Source organism: Pholcus phalangioides, unplaced genomic scaffold, assembly GCF_987345545.1.
Source record: "Pholcus phalangioides strain wild (caught in Gottingen) unplaced genomic scaffold, Ppha-v1.0 ptg000039l_1, whole genome shotgun sequence".
Classification (NCBI taxonomy): Eukaryota; Metazoa; Arthropoda; class Arachnida; order Araneae; family Pholcidae; genus Pholcus; species Pholcus phalangioides.
In genome coordinates, this window is record NW_028301625.1 from 2,216,035 (window position 1) to 2,239,340 (window position 23,306).

Sequence of the window (23,306 nt, forward strand, 5' to 3'; positions counted from 1 at the left end):
CAAACTCTTTAGGTCACTCTTTCAATCATTCACATGAATGCAAACTCTTTAGGTCACTCTTTCAATCATTCACATGAATGCAAACTCTTTAGGTCACTCTTTCAATCATTCACATGAATGCAAACTCTTTAGGTCACTCTTTCAATCATTCACATGAATGCAAACTCTTTAGGTCACTCTTTCAATCATTCACATGAATGCAAACTCTCTAGGTCACTCACGGACCCGGTCCCTCGCTCTCTAGGCAACCGCCTGTGGGCCGTCTATATTCCACCACCTTTCACTCATTCTATTAATTTTTTTGACCACTATATCCTCAAATTCCCCAGCCCTCCTAATTTCCCGCCCTGGGCTATAACCCAGTAAGCCCCCCTTAAATAGCCTTCTGCGTGGACAATGACATTGATGCTAGTCGCAGCTGTCGTGTATACCATTCTCAAACTAGCAATCCCACCATATACAGGGTGTCCTATAAGTGCAAATGCAGTCTTTATCTCATCAACCGTCCGTCGTGGAGGTATAGTTTCTACATAGAAAATGCTCAAAAGGCGTTTAAAAATTACCCTGCACTAGTTTTGAGAGAGAAAATACAGTGTGTGTCACAAAAGTAGAAAAATCTGAATTTTTTATACGGTCCCTTTGTCCTCTAACTTCCAATCGAAAAGAAGTTGTTTGTCCTGTATCTCCTGAGGCCAACTGAAACTATTCCGCGTTTCTAAATGCAATATTCGCCAAGGTATTTTTGAATTTAGATTGTTTTACTTTGTTACACACTGTATTTTCACTCTCAAAACTAATACAGGACAATTTTTGAACTCCTTTCGGACATTTTTTGAATTGAAACTATACCTCTACGACGGACGGTTGATGAGATAAAGGCCGCAATTAGCACTTTCAGGACACCCTGTCCAAAACTAAGAATCTTTGTTGACATTTGTTTCAGCTCAAGTAGAAAATATTCGCAATAGCAAGCTTACAAAATCAAATCGGGATTTCGCTTACCTTTAGGTACACGATATTTGGAGCATTCCGTAACCCACTTGACATGAACGCTTCTCTTGTCATCATTTACATCTTCAGGGTGATTCATGAGGTCTGTATGTGAAATAATTTGTCTCAAACAGCTTTGTACAAAATATACATTTATTTACCATTGTGCATCTAAATCATCTTTTCCATTCAAATTCAGAATTCACGAACGCCTTCTACCCCTAATACCGTCAAATTACGTTGAGGTTACGTACCTTTTTACATGGTGAGAAACTATGCTAATTTAGGGCCGTATTCACCGACATGGTTTAAACTGTAGTCGCAATTTGTGGATAAGAGATCAATATAGATTGATTAAAAACCTGAATTCAACCAATATCCGCGTCGATCTCTTATCAAAAAATTGTGGCTATAGTTTAAACCATGTCGGTAAATACCGCTATAAAAATGCTATTTAACCATTGATTTATTTTAAATTTTTTACACATGTTTTTGATTGTATGTGCTATCCTATGCTAGTACAAAGTTTTACACACATTGGATACTTGATTTTTCTTAAATTTTCAAAAAAAAAAAAATCATTAACACTAGAACGGCTAGAGCAGTCATTTTGCCGGTTTTTTGATTTTGAAAACGTTATTATCTCAACAGTATTTGACGTACACTCTCAGTTTTTAATGACTTTTAATTATTTTAGTATTTTTCTTCGTGAACTAAATTTTCAAGGCATTGAATGTTTTTTTCGGGAGATATCGTCACTTATACATAGAACGGCCAAGAGCGGTCATTTTGACTGGTATAGTCTATGTAAATTGTGTATGTTTCTAATTGCGGCGGACGTGAGATGCCTTAGCTGTAGGTTTATTCCTTATCATTCGCTGATGTTATACACATCACAACACATAACCTCACGAGTTACATACAAGATAAGGAAAAATAATTGAAAAAAAATGATATTTTTGTGGCGTCATACATATTGTTACTCGGCTAGCTAAAAAAGCTATTCGCGGGGACAGCTAATGTTCGTGTATTCACAACCAAAACACCATTTCTTATTTAGCTGTATAGTCACCAATATTAGAGTTGAGAAAACTGTTTTGTTTGTTTGTTTGTTCACCTGGCAAGTTCAGTTTCTCTTTTACACTTTTAATAACTCTTCATGTGACCATCTGCTTTGAAAGCTTCCTAGGAAACGGAGGTTCATTCACAACGTGTACAAATGACTTTCTGTAAAAATATGACGCTTAGTTTATTTTTACAAAATTAGTTTTGAGGTGGTGAGCGACATTTGGTCCGCTTGATATGGGTTTAGCATATATGGCTTAGAGGATGGGTTGCAATGAATTTCTTATAAACGAATTTTGAGTTTCTCTTCAGATTACATTGAAATTGATTATAGTAACATGCAAAAGGTATTTTCTTCCGAAATTTTAATTTTAAAAAAATTTTTACGTTACCTCAAAAAAAATTGATCGTCTGGGGGGGGGGCACCATTTGCCCCTCCAACGTACGTCTCTAATCCCAATATGCGTTAGGAGGTGACAAGAGGGGTCAAAAATAGCTAAAATCTGCTGACGTAATACTTGAACGGCCCCTAATTGCTGCAATTTTAGACATCGAATTTTTTATCCTATAACCTATTCTATAATAAGAAACCTTAAAATATATGATTCACTTGCAACAAATGCCACACAGCGCCAGACTGTAGTTCACATTCCAACTTAAAAAAACAATATATATTTGATCTACAGGGTAGGCGAAAAGTCCGTGTAGTAACTTTAAAAATTCATAAAAACCGGAAAAATAACCGAAATAAAAAACGGTTTGCAGGGTTAGCATCGCTAAGGTCACGGGAATTATTTTAAGACAGAAAAAAAACCAACTCAAAAACAGCCGATAGGGGCCGCTGACGTACACAGGTCAGAGAAAAGACGAACAGAATGCCTCCAAATCGTTAATTACAGCAGTATGTATTCCGCATGACCACCACCACAGGGGGTAACACATTGCAGGCGAGTCACAAGTCCAGCAACGACAGGCTGCAGCATGCCCGGATTTATACATGACACCCCTCGGCGGATCGCATCTTTGATGCAAGATGGAGCAACTAGTCACACTGCTACTCCGGTCACGGCATTCCTGATACAGACGTTCGGGGAAGACAAAATCATTTAGTTTAATCATCCATAATCTACTGGTTATGGGGATATTTGAAATCCCGGGTGTATCGATCCGGTCCATCCAATCTGTCGGAACTGAAAGATGCGATCCGCCGAGAGGTGTCATGTATACATCCGGACATGCTGCAGTCTGTCGTTGCTGGACTTGTGACTCGCCTGCAATGTGTTATGCCCTGTGGTGGTGGTCATGCAGAACACATACTGCTGTAATAAATGATTTGGAGGCATTCTGTTCGTTACTTGCGCATCTTTTCTTTGACTTGTGTACGTCAGCGCCCCCTATCGGGTGTTTTTGAGTTTTTTTTCCTGTCTTAAAAAAATTCCTGTGACCTTAGCGATGCTAACCCTGCAAACCGTTTTTTATTTCGGTTATTTTTCCAGTTTTTATGAATTTTTAATGTTTCTACGGACTTTTTGCCCACCCTGTATAGTTGTAGAATAGAAAAAGCTTACGCACAGCCCCACTTACCTGAACCTCTTTTGAGCCAACGTTTCTTACATCGGACCTTAAACTGTTCCGTTATATGAAAGCCTATGTTTTCATAAGTTTGCTTGGTATAGTTTTTTGGAAAAAGAATTTCTGCAAATATAGAACATTAACCTCTTCACACCTGAGCCAAAAAGTAACCATTAAAAAAAAATTTTAATTGATTTTTGTCTTTATTGTACAGGGTTTCCCAAAAAGGACTCACTGATTTTATAATGAAATAACTCACGAACAGTGATCGATAGAAGAATACAACAAGTACTACTTTTTATTCTGAAAGCCGTAAAAATCTATAATACACAAGTTTCAAAATTAGTTACAAACATTTCCGACAGGGAGCACTGTATACTGTAATAGCAGTTTAGGGGTCCAAGAAATAGGCTATAAACTGTCCTTTGCAAACGGTCATTGCAATCACATCACAATAGATTCAATAATGTGCACCTTTCGCAGCACAGAGAGGGTGCAAACGAAGAATGAGATTTTCAGTCACTTTCTGTAGTCGAGGATAATGCCACTCTGCGCTATCCTGACGACGTGAGAGGACGAGGGTTCGATTCCCCGCAAGACAGCCAAATCTTCTCTCTTTCCTAAATACATCTTTGCATCAGCCAGCTGTTGAAAATATTCGTACTCTCTGTAGTGTCTTAACGGAAATGAACGCACGTGCCTCACAGATCAAATCTTGATAGTCACACAGTGTTACAGGGTTGTTCCGGAAAACAGTGTTCTTCAATTTGTCCCACAGAAAGTAGTCCCGGGGGTAAGATCGGGTAAGCAGGGGAATGCTGTTAAATAATGTGGAATAGTTCATTGCAATGACTCCATTCCCGAAGTGTTCCTTAAGAAAGACAAAAACCGTTGTGGTTCGGTGTGGTTGGGCCCCACAAATTGTGGTTATCTTGCATGAACCACGAAGTGCCTCGTCGATCCTCCAACCCAGGCGATAAACTGTTCCAAAACTGCAATGTACCGTTTAGTGATCGTTTGCGCTATCTATGCGCTGCGAAAGGGGCACATTTTTGAATCTATTGCTATGTGACTGCAACGACTGCTTGGAAAGAAGATGCTATAGCCTATTTCTCGGACTCCAAAACTCCGGTTACAGCGCACAGCGCCCCCGTCGGTAATATTTGTAACTAATTTTGAAACTTCTGTATCAGATTTTTATGGCTTTCAGAATAAACAAACCGCTTGCTTTATTCTTCTATCGATCACCATTACCGAGTTATTTTATCTTAAAGTCAGGGAGTCCTTTTTGGGACACCCTTTATGTCAAAATGCCCTTTGAAAACAAAACTGTTAAAAAAAACTTAATTACTTAACTTGGATCGATATCTTTACTAGGACCATTGGAGTTGAGTCAATGCCATCTATATAGCAGAAGGTCTCCGCGCGCGAAGCACGTGACGTCACTGAAAAAGGTTATCTCACCAACAGCCATTGGATATAGCAGGCCGACGCAAGCATGCGCCATTTTTACACTTTTTGTAAGCTATAGGTGAGACGACCTCTTTCAGTGACGCTACGAGCGTCGCGCGGGGTACCTCCTGCTCTAGATGGTGTTGGTTAAGTACACAAGCGTTTACCTCAGGTCTTAACTTGATATCAAAGAGAAATGAAAGGAGAAAGAGAAGAAAGAAAGAATGAAGAGAGAGAGAGAGAGAGAGAACGAGAAATGAAATCAAAAAGAATCGTTAAAAACCATTTAAAACCATTAAAAATGAAAGAACGGAGAGGTTATGCATGATAGAAAAAAATATATACCTCTACAGTAGACTTTCGCTAATCTGACACATATCAGTCCAGTGTGACTCGGATTAACGAAATCGCCGGATTACTGGAAGTTAGCTGAGAAAGCTCAATTGAATAAAACAGTAGACGCCACACTTATTGGAATCATGAATAACGTTATCGGGTGTTGTTATGATTTTTGCAAACGGACCGATACCATAACATAAGAAAAATTCATTTATAGTTACCCCAAAATTTCGGTTTATGTCATAAATTTTTGAAATGAAACTTCTATAGTGATATAACAGTGAAAGGGTGAATTTCTATGAGGGAGAGGAAATTCATCGCAAAAAAGTGAAACGCTTTCTTTTTCCCCAAAACCCGTTCCGTAGAATAACTGATTGTGTGATGAAGCAGATGAGTTGTGGGGGGGGGGGAGGTAGTAGCGGCTACGGATCGGGACACGGAGTAATGAATATCCTAAAGCGCATGCGCGGAGCAAGCTGCTCTCTCTTGTGACGTCACAGTGGCAACTCATAATTGGCTGCGCTGTCATGACGCTGTACAGCCAGAGCGCTTCACTTTTTTTTTTTTTTTCACTCTTCACTCCTGTACTAGATTTCAGTCGCAGATTTATTTTTTCTGTCAAACGTTTTTCACGTATTTGTACGCCTCAGGTTGAATCAGACATTTTTTCTACAAAATAAGAGTGCGGGCCACTTCAATAGTTGCAAAACGAGTCGCGGGCCACTTAAGTGATCTGTTAATATGTCGCTGGCCACTTAAATGGTCTGGAAATGTGCCGCGAGCCCCTTGAGTGATCCGGAACTGTAACGGGTTACTTAACAGCTCTGGAACTGTCCCACGAGTCGCTCAAAAGATATCTGAATGTGCCATGAATCAATTAATTCATCTGAAAATGGGCCGCGGGCCACTTAAGTGATATGGAACAGCTCACCAGCTCACTTAAGTAATCTGTAAATATGCTGCGGGTCACGTATGCGACCTGAGAATGTGCCGCGTATCATTTAAGTGACGTGGAACTGCACAACGGGTCACTTAAGTGATCTGTGAATTTGCCCTAGGTGACTCGAGTGATCTACAAATGCTACAAATGTGCCCAGGGGACTTGAGTGATCTGTAAATTTGTTTCAGGTCACGAGTGATTTAGGAAGGTGCGGCGGACGAATTAGGTGACCTGTAAGTGTGTTGCGGACCACTTATTTGAAGTGAAAATGTGCCGCAGGCCACTTAAGTGATGTGGAACAGCGCTTCAGGTCACTTAAATGAACTGGGAATGTACTGTGGGTCAGTACACTTAAGCAATCCAAGAATGTGCCACGGACCACTTAAGAATTGCGCTGCGGTCGAACTGTATTGCGGATCACTTTAAGTAGCCCATCTGGTAATGTGCCGATTATAGTTCTTTTTTTTAGAAACGTAGGTTTTAGAGGTCTCGTCCCACATCAGATGACTCTGAGGGCCACATCGAGCCCGCGGGAAATGGGTCGAGCACGTATATGACTTCGAACATGAAAAAGAAGAAGCAATGAATCGACTCACCATCTCTCACGAATCCAAAGAACACGCGTCTCAGGCAATTCGTTGTCGTGTTTAGCGTTCCACAATGGTTAGCGTTTCTTCTCGAGTATCTGACGTTTGGTCTGCACTCATTGGCTGTAAAGGGAAACATTAATTGGGCGATATACATAATCGCCAGTAAATTTGATAAATTTAGGGAAATTTATCAAACTACCGAAATGTTCGGCGATTCTGCATAATAATTCGTTATTATGTATAATAACCGGATTTATCATATTTACCATAACATATACAGTGGACGGCAAAAGTTTAAACAGTAGTTGAGATCGCACATTATATGAAAACTCCTAATTGCAAAATCACAAATATAATGATACAATGCATGCATAAATTATCATGTGTAGTACAGTCGAATCTCGATATAACGACCCCCCGGTACCGTCGAAAATGGACGTTATATTGGGAAGGTCGTTATATCAAAAGTAAAACATATGATAGTCGTTCTATGAAAACATTTGGGACTCATCCCACCGGTCACTGTAATGGAATGCTCTCTATCACGTGTGGTCGTTATAACGAGGGTCGACTGTACATCATATACTACGTTCTATCACGCTTACGAACGACGCGACGGTTGGGTATTATTCATAACCGCCGAACAAAACTTAAAAATCAAATTCATCAAAAATGCTCGGCGGTTATGCATAACAATCGGTTACTATGCATAACAACCAGATTCATCACATTTACCGCAAGTTACGCAGTATACATAGAAATTAACTCACTCTTCGGCCGCACTTTCGAACGTCTGGAGCAATCTATAGACCAGTCTTCATCATCGGGACCTGATCTGCCATAAATTTGATCTGGATGGACCAGCCGCTGAAGGTTCTCTGTTAGCGAAAGTGGAACGATATTAGCACTGTTATAAACAGTTACCTTGGATTGAGCTAGTAAACGTCGGAAGTAACAAATCGATTTTGACTCACTTTCTCGCAGGAAGGTGAAACGTTTGTAGCATTCGGTGCTCCAAATATGGCGCGGTCTTTCGTTATCATCAGTGTAATCGGTGAAGTATTCCCGGAAAATCTTTTCTGTTTCATCAAGCAAAAGATATCATGATTTTTTTAAACGACTCTGAGACAATCGAATTACTACAGTATATTATAAGATACATTTTGCAATAGCGTCTTCGAATATTGTATATACTGTACAGGGTGGTTATAAAGAAACTGGCACTCGCACAGGAGCATTTATGGTTCCGCTGCGTGTGGGATAAACGAGTTTTGAGCCCATCTCCCATTCTAGTCCAGGGTTTTGCAACGTGAAAACTTCTCGCGGAACCCTCAACGGTTATGAAGCTGTTTCGCGGAACCCTTGATGCTTATGAAGCTCAGGGCTCAACCGAGCACTGGGGCGCACGTGGGAGCCCCACCACTCGACTGCCCACAAGATCTGCGAACGTTATTTGAAGGAGGGCAAAAGCTGCGACGTGTAGGCAGCAATTGTCGTGTGGCTGCTGAACTTTGAAGACTGGGCGACGACCGGCCAAATGTGACGAGGCAGCTTTGTGTATGTGTGATGTATACGTATATTGTATGGGCTTATAATCGTTTTCGCGTCCCGGGGGACCCAGGAGATTTGGGAAGGAGGAGGACATTCATACTTCTGGAACAACACAATCGGTAGTAAATTGCCTAGGGCGATAGACTGGAGTTGTGCTCGGCTTGAATGAATGAATGTTACATGGAACCCTTGATGGTTTTGTAAGGCTGTTCTACACAACTCAATTTTAATATTTCTATAACTCACGTGGTATCGTCAAGGCATCATCATGGCACCTCGGGCTCCACTTTCTAATTTCCATACTTTATTCTCAGAATTTCTAATAAAAACAGCTTTACGAGTATTAATGATTAGGAAATTCTTCTGAGTCAAAGCTCTCCGGATTCTGGGATTTTTAAAGTTTCGTCAAAAATCATAACGTTAATCAAACGTCACAGATTTATTCCGCGGAACCCCAAAAAAAGTTCTCACGGAACCTTAGGGTTCCGCGGAATACCAGTTGGAAATCTATGTTCTAGTCTAATTTTCTTGAAGACTCTTTCCTCGGATTCGCCACCCTGTGCTGTAACCTTCTGGTTCGAGCCCCTCCCTCCCCCCCTCCTCCTGCGAGTACACCTGTGTCTCTAAGTCATTCTTTTGGTCTCTCCCATGGTCACACAATCTCTAAGTCACTCTTTTAGCCATTTATACATTTGCACACTGTATGTATCAACCACACGGTTTTTTCACGTGCTTGCTCACATACTTGCACATGTGGTTCGCAGTGGTTCTCAACCTTTTCAAGCCCGCGGCCCGGTTTCATTCACTGTTGTGAGTCAAAGGCCCGGTCAAACAAACGACCAACGGAAAATGAATGAGGAAAAATGAAACAACTAATCACTCGCGGCCCGGTATGAATGATATCAGGGCCCGGCGGTTGAGAAACACTGCTCTAGGTCACTCACTGACCTCGTCTCTCCCTCTGTTGGTCACTCTTTTAGTCATTAACATGCTGTCATACTGTTTTAGTCACTCACGTGCTTTCACACTGTTGTGGTCACTAGAATGCTTACATACTGTTTTGGTCGCTCACATGCTTGGTCGCTGTTTTGGTCACTCAAATGCTTGCAAACTCTTTATGCCACTCATTTGATCAATCATCCATCTGGTGTCACGATCTGTATGTCACTTTTTGGTCATTAACATGCTTGTAAACTCTTTATGTCACTCACTGAGGGGTTTCCTTGCTCTCTCAGTCGCTCTCTAGGCCACTCACATGCTTGCAAACTTTCTAGGCCACTTACAAGCTTGCAAACTCTCTAGGCCACTCAAATGCTTGCAAACTCTTTATGTCACTTGGTCACTCACTGACCCTGTCCTATGCTTTCTTTCTAAGGCACTCTTTTAATCACTCACATGCATACAAACTCTTTTTATCACTCACATTCATACAAACCCTTTTGATCACTCACATGAATACAAAATCTTTATAGGTCACTCTTTTGATCACTTACATGCATGCAAACTCTCTAGGTCACTCACGGACCCGGTCCCTCGCTCTCTAAGCAAAGACGGATTAATGCCAGCTGTGGGCTGTCTATATTCCACCACCTTTCACTCATTCTATTAATTTTTTTAACCACCAATTCCTCAAATTCACCAGCCCTCCCAATTTTCTGTTACTCTTTTAGTCCATTCACATGACTGACACTGTTTTGGTCACTCACATGCTTTCACACACTCTAGGTCACGCACTCACACGGTCTCTCGCTCTGTAGGTCATTCCTTTTGGTCATTCACATACTTGCTGTCTCTCTCTAAATCACTCTCTTGCTCACTCACGTGCTTGCAAACTCTCTAGGTCATTCCTTTTGGTCATTCACATGCTTGCTCTCGCTCTAAATCACTCTCTTGCTCACTCACGTGCTTGCAAACTCTCTAGGTCATTCCTTTTGGTCATTCACATGCTTGCTCTCGCTCTAAATCACTCTCTTGCTCACTCACGTGCTTGCAAACTCTCTAGGTCATTCTCTTAGTCATTCTTGATCTAGCCCCTAGCTGTGGATTTATTGAGTGGTGTACAAATTTTGCCGCCCTTCTCCCATTCTACCAATTTTCTTGGCCAATCATTCCTCAAATTTTCCTCCCCTCTGAATTTTCCACCCTGGGCCATAGCCCGCTAGCCCCCTCCCACCTTGTAAATACGCCACTGCTGACACTACCCAGACGTATGTAGTGCCCATTCTGATGGGGGTATTTCGATGAAACTTGGTCCATAGGATGGGGGAAAAGAAAGATTCACAATAAAAATAGTTCAATGCTTTGACCACCAGGTGAAAAAAAAATTAAATTAAAGAAAAATTATAAATTTTCGTATCTTGGTATATTTACGGTCCTTGGTAAAAATAAATGGCCACGTCCACGGCCGTCTTAAGAGTATCATGGGCCCCCGGGCTAAGTGGTTTATCGGAGGCCCTACCTAGTAAATCCTAGAAAATTTCAACTGGATCTCATTTTTATGAGTCTCCTCTTCTCTTGAGGCCCCCGGGCAGTGCCCGGGTGGGCCCATGCGTTAAGACGGCACTGGGCACGTCATTTGAATAGTACTCTTTTAATTGAAAGTACGTTTCTGTAACCAAATGTTCACGGGCAGAGGCATCTACATGAAGAAAACATTGCTGGTCGTCCCGTATATACGGGACATAAGCGTATACAGGAGAGAGTACACTGCATTGTTTTTTTTGCTAAATTATTGGAGTGGGGGCTCAGCCCCATTACAAAATTTATTGCGGGTACTCAAATGGCTTCAGCCCCTAAGTTTCGTAGCCTATGTGTGTTCACGGGTAATTTGAGATAAAACGGACGTGAGTTTCGACCGTGTATGCCTTTCAGACCCGAGAATTCATTTTTTTGGAATTTTCAAGATGCTCTTGCATTTTTGATACTCAGAAAATACGTAACATTTTCATTTTTTTCGAATTTTCATTCTTTTGTCAAATTTTTGAGCTTCATAAGTAAAGAAATAATTCACCTCATTTAAATTTTTTTAGCCAAAATAATGCAGGGTATATATTCATCTTCACATACATTTTTTTTCCAGAATTTTATTGCTAAATTTTATGTAATAAATTACACTTTTTCCGGAGGCACTTTCTTCTGAAAGCCATCTTAAAAACTCCTTGAAAGTTCAACTTAAAGTGCTGCCCTCTGATGAAAGCCCCCAAAATTCATATTCCCCATATTTCTAATTTAAAACTTAACCAATCATTTAAATTCAGGGCTTAACTCTCTGAGGTTAAAACTACTCTATAGTAAAAAAATGCAACCCGAACATTTGTGCAACAGGGACTGAAAAAGGGTTATATATTACAAAATAAAATGTCCAATATATTCACGAACCCGTTGGCAGAAAGTTCAAGCGTTTGGTACGATTCATTTCCCACATTTTTTTGTTATTCATGGATCGCTTGGAGCAACTCATAGACCAATTTTCCTCGTTCTTGTTGTCATGACGTAAAGCATTAGTGCCGTTCTTTGGCTTGCGTACTTTTCCTGAGATTTAGAATAGAAGACAACACGGAGTTTAAATATAATTCACTTATAGTACACTGAAGTGCCGAAAGTCATGGGATACCTCTTAATATTGCTGCACTTCGCCGGGTAAAAGGAGGTCCCACACGATATTAAGAGGTATCCCCATGACTTCAGTGCTGAAGTGCCAAAAGTCATGGGATATCTCTTAATATCGTGTGGGACCTCCTTTTACCCGGCGAAGTGCAGCAATATTAAGAGGTATCGCATGACTTTTGGCACTTCAGTGTATGTATCTGTAAATTTTCACCAAATCATCAACGACTAAATTTATTATTATCTAGTATTTCAAAAAACTTGATTATGACTTTGAAAAATATATTTTGAATTCCCGAATCTTATCGAAATTAAATGTGAAATAAATCAATAGACTCACTTTTCATCGCACAAAGAGGTCTGGGATTCAAATTAATTTCATACGGTTCGTAGATATAACGTTTGATACAATCCTTAGTCCACTTCAAAAATGGTTCTTCCTTATCGTCCAGATGATCGATGTAGTATGATCGATGTTCCTTCACTGTGATCAATTACAAATTAAGATGAAATTAGAATAACTGTATCGTAAAATATATAAATGCTCGAAATTATAATTGCAGAATGGCACGTATTGTATCTGATAATTCAAACAGACAATTTTGTCGGAATGCGTGTGTGCATACGTGTATAGGAAATGCAGGTGTAGTGAAACTTCGGTTAAAAAAAAAACAAGCTTAATTTGTCCCGTGAACGTGCTCGTTATTCGAATCAAACTTCCCCATAGGAAATAGGTGAAACTCGGATATTTTGTTCCATAAATATGCATTCAGATAAAAATGACTAATAAAAATGTCATCAATAATACAATACATTAAAAAAGTAATGAATGATACACACACAGTAAAATAATACAATAACGCCGTAAGTAAACATGCAATACAATAATGTTTGCAAATGAACTTACTCTAAACGACGAGAGACAGGAGGGCTATTGTTTGAAACGATTTACGGATTTATTGTTGTTATCTGCGAACTCTTTTTTTTGTGACTTTGAAAAAGAACCTTATCCAATGACACTATTAACACTTGCTTTTGCCTGGTTTTTAGAATTTCTCGGAAATATGAAATTGCATTGTCGTGCAGATTCATTGCTTGGACACTGTTATAACTTTATTTGGGTGGTTCTTTTCTACAACATTATGCTCGTCTTTCCACGTTTAACAAATCTCTGTGATCCCCTCATTTTTATCTTCTCTTCCTCAGACGAGATCCTATCCATGAGCTCTTGCTGTTGCACGAAATGGAGATCCATCAGTTTGACGTCGTGTACATCATCAGTCGTGAGCTAGCCCCTCACTGTCAATAATGCAATTACCTCACAGTTCTTTCTCCAAGCAGAATTGAAAAGAAAATTTCAAGCGCACTTAAGCATAGTTACAATGCTATATCTAGTTTCGTATCGTAAACAGCCGCGCTTGCACGTGTGTTCATTTTGAGGTCAGTAAGGCACGCTGACTGGAAACTGTAGTGGAGAATATGACTCATAATTCCACAGTAAGTATGAGGACGAAAGCGAAAAAACATCGGCTCAGGGTTGTGATAACGTGAAACTAAATAAGCAAAACGCAAAATTTTTGCTTGCAATGCGACCAAGGAACGACAGCTAGGAAAGTGCACGAAATTTCCCTCGAGTAACGTACAACACACTAAACTGGAATAGAGAGGTGACTATCTTCATAACAGGACACGGCCCATTCCCTATGTATCTACACCAACGGAAACGCCGCCGAACAGACAAATGTGCCAGTGGTATGGTGGGTACTCCAGTTCACTATGCCACAGAGTGCAAATTTACAAAGCATCTACACATGTACAAATATTCCGAAAACAATAGAAAACAATGGCTCACTCAAATAATCAAAAACAAAAACACAGCAGCAAGGATTACAAGCCTTGTCAGATACACGCCAACGAAAAACAAAAAATCTGTCCACTAGATTTATAAAATAATGTTTCAAGTTTTACAAAAATAAGGGAAAAAAACAGAACTAGATAAATACAACAACATGCCTCGAGCACCAGACCAGAGGAAGTCACTATATTGCCCGTTTAAAATTGCGGGAAAGGACGCCGAAATAGATGCTTAGTTGCGACCCTGACTGTATCTCGAAAAAGTGTCCTCCCTTTATTCAGAGGCACTCTTCTAGGAAGTGTGGGAAGGCTTCATTAGACACGTCCCGTGGAATGTGAATTTCACGGCTTAAACGACAGTCTTCAAGTCATCGATTGTCTGCACACTTATCCTGTAGGTGATTCCAGAGGAATCAACCAACAGCCTGTAAATCTGTGGAAAAATAAACACGTCAAATCACCAAAGTCGGTAATCCGGTGATTTGGAAAATTCGGTTGAAGTCATTGGGAACCAAATGGTACCCAACACTATACACTTTTCTGGGATGATAAAATTCTGAAACATAAGATTAACAGTCGGCTTTAACAGTTACTACACACGTCCGGTATAATCTTCAAAAAGCGGGGGAATAATGCAATATTTTTTTCTCGTAAGAGGCTTTTATGTCAATATGTTAGGGATTGATGTGATACACCTCCGCACCTTGAAAATGTTCCATGACATATTGATTGCCCAATACAGCACTAGAACTTTTGAAAATTAGTATACTGTCATTTAAACTCTTCCATGGCAGCTTACAATCCTATAAAATTGTTTTTTAGATGCAAGCGATAAAACATTTGAAATGTGTTTCACTCGTGATCACATTTTGAAGTTTTCAACTCCCACATGATCTTTTATATGGCTCCGTATTGCTACACTAATTGAATAGAAAAAAGACGCTTTCTACAAATGCAGAAGCGTGCGTAAAATAGAAGCTCACAAGCATTAGTAAATAAGTGATGTGACTATCGATTCATGATTTTATAATAATTATTTGTGATTTTAAGACTTCGATCGTCACTGGCTTCTTGTCTTAAGATACAGGGTAGTTATAAATAACTGACACTACTCAGAAATATGTAGCGCTCATTCTGATGAAGGTATTTTGATGAAACTTGGAGATATAGGATAGATGGATCATGGGGAAGGGGGGTGTGTGGAAGAAACATTCAATAAAAATAGTTATATTTTCGTGCACCAGGTGAAAAGTGGCGCTTTTTTTCATTGCAGCTATCTTTTTCCTTTGATCCAAATAACGTATATACCAAGTTTCAATGAAATACGTCCGCCACAACAGGCGCTACATAAGTCGGAGTAGTGTCAGTATAGTCATACTAGTACCCGAGTACTACAGACAAGGTACACGCGAAGAACATCAAAAACAAGTTCTTTACATACCGAGCCTGGGGTGACCACCGATATCTTGCGCCTTCAATTCCCACCCAACTCCACTGGTTGGAAATTGCCGTATCGCGGTATATGACCGGGGTTGTGGTGTAAGTAAGGTAGTATAATTATACTGACACTACTCCGACCTATACGTAGCGCCCGTTGTGGTGGTCGTATTCCATTCAAACTTGGTATACGTTATTTGGACTATGGACGAAAGATAACTGTGAAGAAGAAAGTGCCGCTTTTCACCAGGTGGTCAAAAATTGAACTATATTTTTTACTAAATCTTTCTTTTTCCCATGGTCCATATATTCTACATACCAAGTTTCATCAACTTGTCTACTAACCTAACACTAACAAATTCTCTGGACGAATCGTGCCGAATACGTGAAGATCACGTTATTAATAAAAAAAAAAAAACCTCTATCAGAACGCTCTATATACGTCTGAGTAGTGTCAGTTTGTTTTTAACCACCCTGTACTGTGATGATATTTTCGTTAATATGAGAAGACACTGACCGAACCTGAACTATGCGACGCGTCAGAACACCGAAGTAAAAGATATGCTTAACGTCTCTCTAGTATTCAATAGATACAGTATTCGTCCAATTAAAGTTTTGTGGTATGTAAGTATGCCCGATTCCAACCAGAAGATCTTGATAACAAATGGAGGCCACCGATTAAGTAGCCAGACCGAGTAGGAGTATGTTAATGTTTTTTTTGTTTTTTTTGATAAATCAGAAATTTCAATGTTTTCAATGAGCTTTACTGATTGGAAAGTTTATTTTCATTGATGAATCGGAATGTTTTTCAACCCCACGATAACGAAGCATTGATAACGGGTTGTTCCAAACATTATGAATACAAGGTCTAGACGTGGGTCTGACAACGTCAACACTCCTAGTTATGCCCAATTTTAGATGGTCAAGCCCGACGGTCAAAGGCTATCCTCAAGTGTCATTTTCAACAACTGTCAATTCCCATCGGCAACAAACGATGGTTTCGAACAACATAAACATATTGATTGGGGTTACAACCTCTAGTTACATATGTTTTGGCAGATGATCAAAGATGCCGAAACGAAAAACATCTCAAACATATTTGTTTTTCTTTCCGAATGTTACTCCAGGGTCATTTTTAATTGGCAAAGGCTTAAGAGCCGGATGTACCAAGGTCTATATTTTAGAAGAGTGTTTCTCAACCTATGGTCCGCGACGATGGTGTGGGTAGTCCGAAGCAGACTTGATAAAATTAGTTCTGATAAAGCTTAATTCCTTCCGACCTTTGTAACTGATGTTAGTCCGTATGCGTTCAAACAAAAATTATACCTTCATACTTGGGTTCAACATACATCATCGTGGAAAATGTCGGAAACTGCGATCCTACGGGATGCGATAAACACGGGGTATCACTAAATTTAGTAAAAAAAAAAAAAAATTTTTTTTTTGCTTGAAATGTAATTTTCTAATTGGTGCCGAAATTACAGCAGAATGGGGAAAATGAAGGACTGCTACAATATATAAGCAGCAAAAAGGATTTAAATATTTTAATAAACGGAAAAAAATATTTAAATGATCAGATGACTACATTTCATTAGGAAAAATACCTTAAACTGGGATCTTAAATAGGGTAAAATGCGGGCTATCGCCAATTGTCATCAAAACCGTTGCCAGAAATGGGCACAACCACCAATTGTTATTAACCCTTTAACACTATCGAGTTGTCATTTTGACCGCAGTTGGGAATTTCGTTTTTCATCTAGATTTTATGAAAAATTTATAAAATTATTATTTATTTTTCTCTTCTAAAAATCGTCCATGCTTCGTTACACTTCAGCCGTAAGCAAACATACAGGACGTTTCAAAAAAAGATGGGCTAATTTATAAATGGCGGTAGAAAGCATTCAAACAATCTGTTTTTACATGTGTATAAAACAACTATTTTGACATCATTATATAAAATTATATGAAAAATGATAAAATTGTTTGCCTGCTGCAACAACTTGAAAACATAAGCGACCGAATTGCGACGACAACATCTCACTTTCTTTCTGCTAGTAAATTGAGTAGTAGCTTCAAACGTAAAATCTCTTGACTGTTCCAGCCGGGATGGGGTGAGGCGGAACCCTAAGGATTCAGGTCGCTTGATACCCCCAATACTTTTTTGTGAAGCATGCCCTTAATAGTTCATGAACATACAAAGCAATGCACGTATCTCCCCCCTCCGCGTGTTCTATCGAATTCCTTGTATACAAAAAGTCTGGCATCCCTAGTAACTCTTCATCGTTTTGCCTTATCGGAACCCCTGAGTTGGAGGGGGGTGTCACTTGATTGTCGTGGGGCAATTTACATTCCGAAATTTTTAAATCATTGAATAATACGTAATGTAAATTCCAAAAAATACGGTTTAATCTAAAAATATATCAACATTTCAACAGTATCATGAATTTTTGCAATAGCAGTCAAAAATAACGGTATTCTAGTATAGTGTAAGTTTCGGTAGTTCTAGTATTAAGTGCCAATGACGAGATATCTCGCCTTCATAATAGCCTCTTGTTTCAGCATCAACAAGCCCAGATGTTTTGTAAAGTTGATTTCTCAAAGGAAAATCTTTCCTTACACCCCTTAATTTGCATCTGCTGGAAATCGGAGGAAAGCCTGTTTCATTAAAGAAGATATGGCATTTTTTGAAGCAGCGTTTAGTAATTTCTAATTGCCGCTTAAAGAGTTAAAATTGCTGAAAAATTTCGAAAAAAAAAACGTCAAACACATGAAAAATATGAGATGAATATTTATTCTCATAATTATCATAATATAATTTATATACAGTCGGATCCCGTTATAACGAATACCGTTATAGCGAAAATTTCGTTGTAACGAAATCTTTTTCAATCCTTCAAATCAATTTACATAGTAACAATGTATTGCGCAATTCCGGTATAACGAAATGAAAAATCCGAACTGGAATTATTTCTCTCATTAATTCTGAAGATCCATCAATTCTGAAATTATTTCTCTCATTAATTGTGAATTTTCATCAATTCTGAAATTATTTCTCTCATTAATTGTGAATTTCCGTCAATTCTGAAATTATTTCTCTCATCAAATCCTGAATTTTCATCACAATCCTGGTATTTTTCTTCTCATTAATTATTCATTTTCGTCATAATTGTAGGATTTTTTTCTTTAATTCTGAATTTTCATCGGTGAGTAGAGATTTTTGAGCATTCTGTGATAATTCATGAATTTTTGGATGCCGATTCCTCTCCCCCACAAACTATATGAAATCGTTCTAATCTGAAGAGCCCCAAAATTATTTTCGCACCGGGCCCCACGTCTGACAGAAGGAGCCCTAAAACAGGGTCCAAAGGGTCATACACAAGAAAAACACTGACGAATTAGTCCAACAGTTTGTGTTGTTGGAACACTAATTTCTGTTTGTGTGTGTGTGGGGGGGGGGCGTGATTGTCTTTGTCTAACTATTCAATATACGTTATAACGAACTTGAAAACAAGTGTCCGAAAAGCAACAGAGTCAATCTCCATTTACTCTTTCAACGTTTTTGAAAAAATCGGACGAAATCGAAATATTGCAAATTCAAACAGTAGTTATTGGATCTCCTAGGAGAAAGATCTAACTTTCGAATTTACAAGATGTGGATGCAGCTGTCTTTACCTGGTTTCAGGACATTCGTTCCCGAAATGTGCCAGTCACCGGTCCATTCATAGGAGAAAAGGTTTTGGAATTCACACGTGCTGTTGGATGCGAAAACTTTCAAGCAAGTGTCGGCTGGCTGAATCGTTTCATAGAACGGTATGGTATGGTAGCAAAACAGATTTGCGGGGAAGCAAATTCAGTTGATGTGAATGAATGGAAAGCTGGTGAAATAGCGAGAGTAAGAAATAAAAAATTGGCCTACACAGGTCTCCACCATAGAAATTATGTACCAGAAAGAGCTCCGCTAGTCAAAAAAGGTTGAGACCCGCTGCACTAGAGTATGCTTTGCTACTTACAGCATCTGAAGCCTTCCAATGCAATGCCAATGCACTCTGAAGTTTCGATTGCATCAGCTGGCCTAACGACGTACAAGTTTGGCCAAAAACCATCAAGCTAGTTTGAAACTCTAAAACGATATTTATCAGATCAAAAGAACCTTCCAGACCATTTGTTTGAGCATGCGTATACTTTAGAGGAATTTGTTGTTTCTTTGTGGCTTCTCCACAATATACTTGTGCAAAAAAAAAAAAAAAAAAAATAATAATTACGGATTATTTGCCTCTAAAATTAACATTTTAGAGGAAAATAATCCGTAATTATTATTATTTTTTAATTAAGTAAAACTTATACAAAAAACTCTAATGCTTAAATGATTTGAGTTATTTTTAAAACTCAACTTTATTTTTTTATTATATATCTAGAACGTAAATAAGTATTTTTTCCCCTAGAATCAAATTCTGCTACTACGATTTTTTTGCGCATGTTAAAAATTGGAAATTCTTTTATAACGAAGCTATTTCTTTGGTCTCTTGGAGTTCGTTATAACGGGATTCGACTGTATTATGAAAACACCGTGTATTCATGACCTCAGTAAATACTACAAATTCAATATTTATTGTATAAAAAAAAAAAAATCTGTAAAACCAAAATTAAAGGAATGTCCCGTAATACGGGACACAAGTGGTCCGTCAAACTGTTTCAGAAATTCCACTGGTCCTTGAGTTCGGAAGTTCAGAAACGCTATTTTAAATCCGATATCGAACAGTTAGACAAAGACAATCACGCCCCCTCCCACACAGAAATTAGTGTTCCGACAACACAAACTGTTGGACTAATTCTTCAGTATTCTTCTTGTGTATGACCCTTTGGGCCCTGTTTCAGGGCCCCTTTTGTCAGACGCGGGGCCCGGTGCGAAAATAATTTTGGGGCTCCTCAGATTAGAACGATTTCATATTGCTTGTGTGGGGAGAGGAATCGGCATTCAAAAATTCAGAATTAAAGAAAAAAATCCTAGACTTAAGACGAAAATTAATAATTAATGAGAGGAAAAATACCAGGATTGTGATGAAAATTCAGAATTTGATGAGAGAAATAATTTCAGAATTGACGGAAATTCAAAATTAATGAGAGAAATTATTTCAGAATTAATGGAAATTCAGAATTGATGAGAGGAATTATTTCAGAATTGATGAGAGGAATTATTTCAGAATTAATGAGAGGAATTATTTCAGAATTAATGAGAGGAATTATTTCAGAATTAATGAGAGAAATTATTTCAGAATTAATGAGAGGAATTATTTCAGAATTAATGAGAGGAATTATTTCAGAATTAATGAGAGGAATTATTTCGGAATTAATGGAAATTCAGAATTAACGAGGTGAATTATTTCAGAATTAATGGAAATTCACAATTAATGAGAGAAATAATTCCAAAATTGATGGAAATTCAGAATTAATGAGATAAATAATTTCAGAATATTGACGAAAATTCAAAATTAATGAGAGGGATTATTTCAGAATTAATGGAAATTCACACAATTAATTAAAGAAATTATTCCAGAATTGATGGAAGATCAGAATTAATGAGAGAGAAAATCCTCCCAGAATTGGTGGAAATTCGGAATTAATTAGAGAAATAATTCCAGAATTGACGGAAATTTAAAATTAATAAAAGAAATAATTCTCCAATCAGAATTAATGAGAGAAATAATTCCAGAGATGGAAAATCAGAATTAATGAGAGAATAAATTTCAGAATATTGGTGAAAATTCCAGAATTGAATCAATTGAAGCTCATAGACACCTTGTTTACTACAAAAAAAAACTAATTTTGTTTAAATATGTGCATGTATATTTTTTTCACTTCAATTACCGTAAGTGCGGGGCCCTCTCCAGGGGTGCAACCGCACCTGTCGCGTACCCTTAAGGGCGGCTCTGACCTGTTTTGCACTTGGCAATACATTTTTATCTGAAATTCAGCCATAGTAGCTATCGAGAGGTTATTATTACGTCGCAGAAATGTCACATTCTATTCACGAGAACTAATAACAACCAGAGCAAACCTGGATTAAATTTGTAAGTTTGTCTCATCCCTGATGATTTGTTACAGTATTTATAACTATTGAGTGATTGAAATTGATTCCGAAGGACCTCGGCACATTATGGTTTTGATTGAAACAAAAACATTAACTCGAAGGGTGTGAGATATGGATTTTTCCTGGGATCCGGAAATATCGCCTGCCCTGACTGTATGAGTGACCAAGTAAGTGACTGACTGTGAGAATAATCGAGTGAGTGACTACTTCACCAAACACCAACTCTGGCCATATCGCTATTTACTGCCATTAGTGAGATGGGTTGGAAGTGAAGGTGCTGTCTATCGGCGGTCGCCTCGAGTTTCGTTTGAGAAAATATCTTATTTATATCCTCTCTGGGGTTTGAACCCGGGACCCTTACAACAACCTTCACGATGGTAGATGTGTGTCAGGTCACTGTTTGAGTGACCAAGTAAGTGACTTACTGTGTGAGTGACCAAGTAAGTGACTGTGTGAGAGACCAAGTGATTGGGCGAATGACCGTATGTGTGGCTGAGTGACCAGGTGATTGAGCGAGTGAGTGAGTGACCGTGTGAGTAAGTGTGAGTGACTGTAGGGTTGAGTGAATGATAATATGAATAATCAAGTGAGTGTCCGTATGAGTGATGAAGCTAGTGATTGCATGAGTGACCGTTTTCGTGATCCAGTTAGTGACCACACTCACTTGGTCTCTTATATGGTCACATACTGTCACTCATCCAACCACTCACTCGTTCACTCACACGGTCACTCATGCATTCAGGTAGTCACTCACCCACTTACCTCATCCCTAATACAGACTCTCACTTGGTCACTCACCCACACTTTCCGCCACTCACACGGTCAAAATGACCGAAGCAAAATGTCGGAGGCGAAATTTCCGTAAACCATTTCCCCCAAGAGGTTATAATAAACAGCCTCGTCATATCATAGCATTACGATGGTTGGTTGACGTCATACGGACGTCACTGTCCAAAAGTTCTAGTTCAATTTTTACTCATGTTCCCCCACTGATTCCTTCCGGAAGTACATCCCTGATAGGACATTCCAATCAGTTGAGACGTTATGGTGTTTATGTTAGACGGCGCATGTTGTAGCGTGTGGATGAAACCTTATAAGGTTTACGAAACGTTGCATAAACACTGATGACCGACTCAACGCAAGTGCTCGTCCCTAAAACTAGAAATGATATTTTTGGGAGAAAATAACCGATACACACACACACACGCGCGTTAACATTCACTTATCACAATTCCAAGTTTAAACTTGGTTATAAGTCTCTTTTGAGACGTCTGGTTCAGATTTTTCTTCGTTAAGTTGATGGCTTTATTTATGTCTCAGAATAGCCTTCTGGGGAAGGGCTCAGTCCAATTATGAAGTCTTGGTGAATCAACTCGTTCTATAGCCGAAAATATCGGATGTCTCATGAGCAAACTAGTTACTCATTCCAGTAACCAGCGGAGACACCGCGAGAGACCTCACCATCATTTGTTGATTCCTATGTCGTTGATGATAAGGGACTAGTACATAGTCTCCCAAACTTTTTGTTCCATCGCTCCTTCTTCAAAATTATTTTTCCCCCATCGTCCCCATAGGATCCTATGATAAATCAGCTGGTTCTATCGCCCCCTTGGACCATTCCATCGCCCACTTTGGGAAACACTGGACTTGTATAAGTGACTAGAGGGCTGGTAAACTGGGAGTTTTTCTCTAATAGGGTTGTGAATAAATAGAATATATTTCTTTCGAGGGTTGTGAATTCTTACACAATTGACACGTTTAAAAAGATTTTTTTTTTATTGCTCTTATTGGGTTTGCTGTATTTTAGATATAGGCTGGTTTA

The 23,306-nt window shown here is 38.9% G+C and overlaps 1 protein-coding gene across 3 annotated transcripts in view; it reads right to left on the minus strand.

Annotated features, from left to right (window-relative positions):
- The window catches only part of LOC149065454 (uncharacterized), a 62,263-nt gene that overhangs the window by 25,159 nt on the left and 13,798 nt on the right, over positions 1-23,306 (minus strand). For 2 of the 3 annotated variants that reach the window (XM_089253628.1, XM_089253627.1), the window contains 7 exons: positions 12,446-12,589; positions 11,878-12,030; positions 7,923-8,027; positions 7,719-7,826; positions 6,955-7,068; positions 3,640-3,750; positions 1,003-1,095 (listed from right to left, as the gene is read on the minus strand). In XM_089253628.1, the coding sequence (XP_089109754.1) occupies positions 1,003-1,095; positions 3,640-3,750; positions 6,955-7,068; positions 7,719-7,826; positions 7,923-8,027; positions 11,878-12,030; positions 12,446-12,589 (828 nt within the window). The remainder of the gene's footprint in view (positions 1-1,002; positions 1,096-3,639; positions 3,751-6,954; positions 7,069-7,718; positions 7,827-7,922; positions 8,028-11,877; positions 12,031-12,445; positions 12,590-23,306) is intronic. The other variant, XM_089253629.1, reaches the window with a different exon arrangement.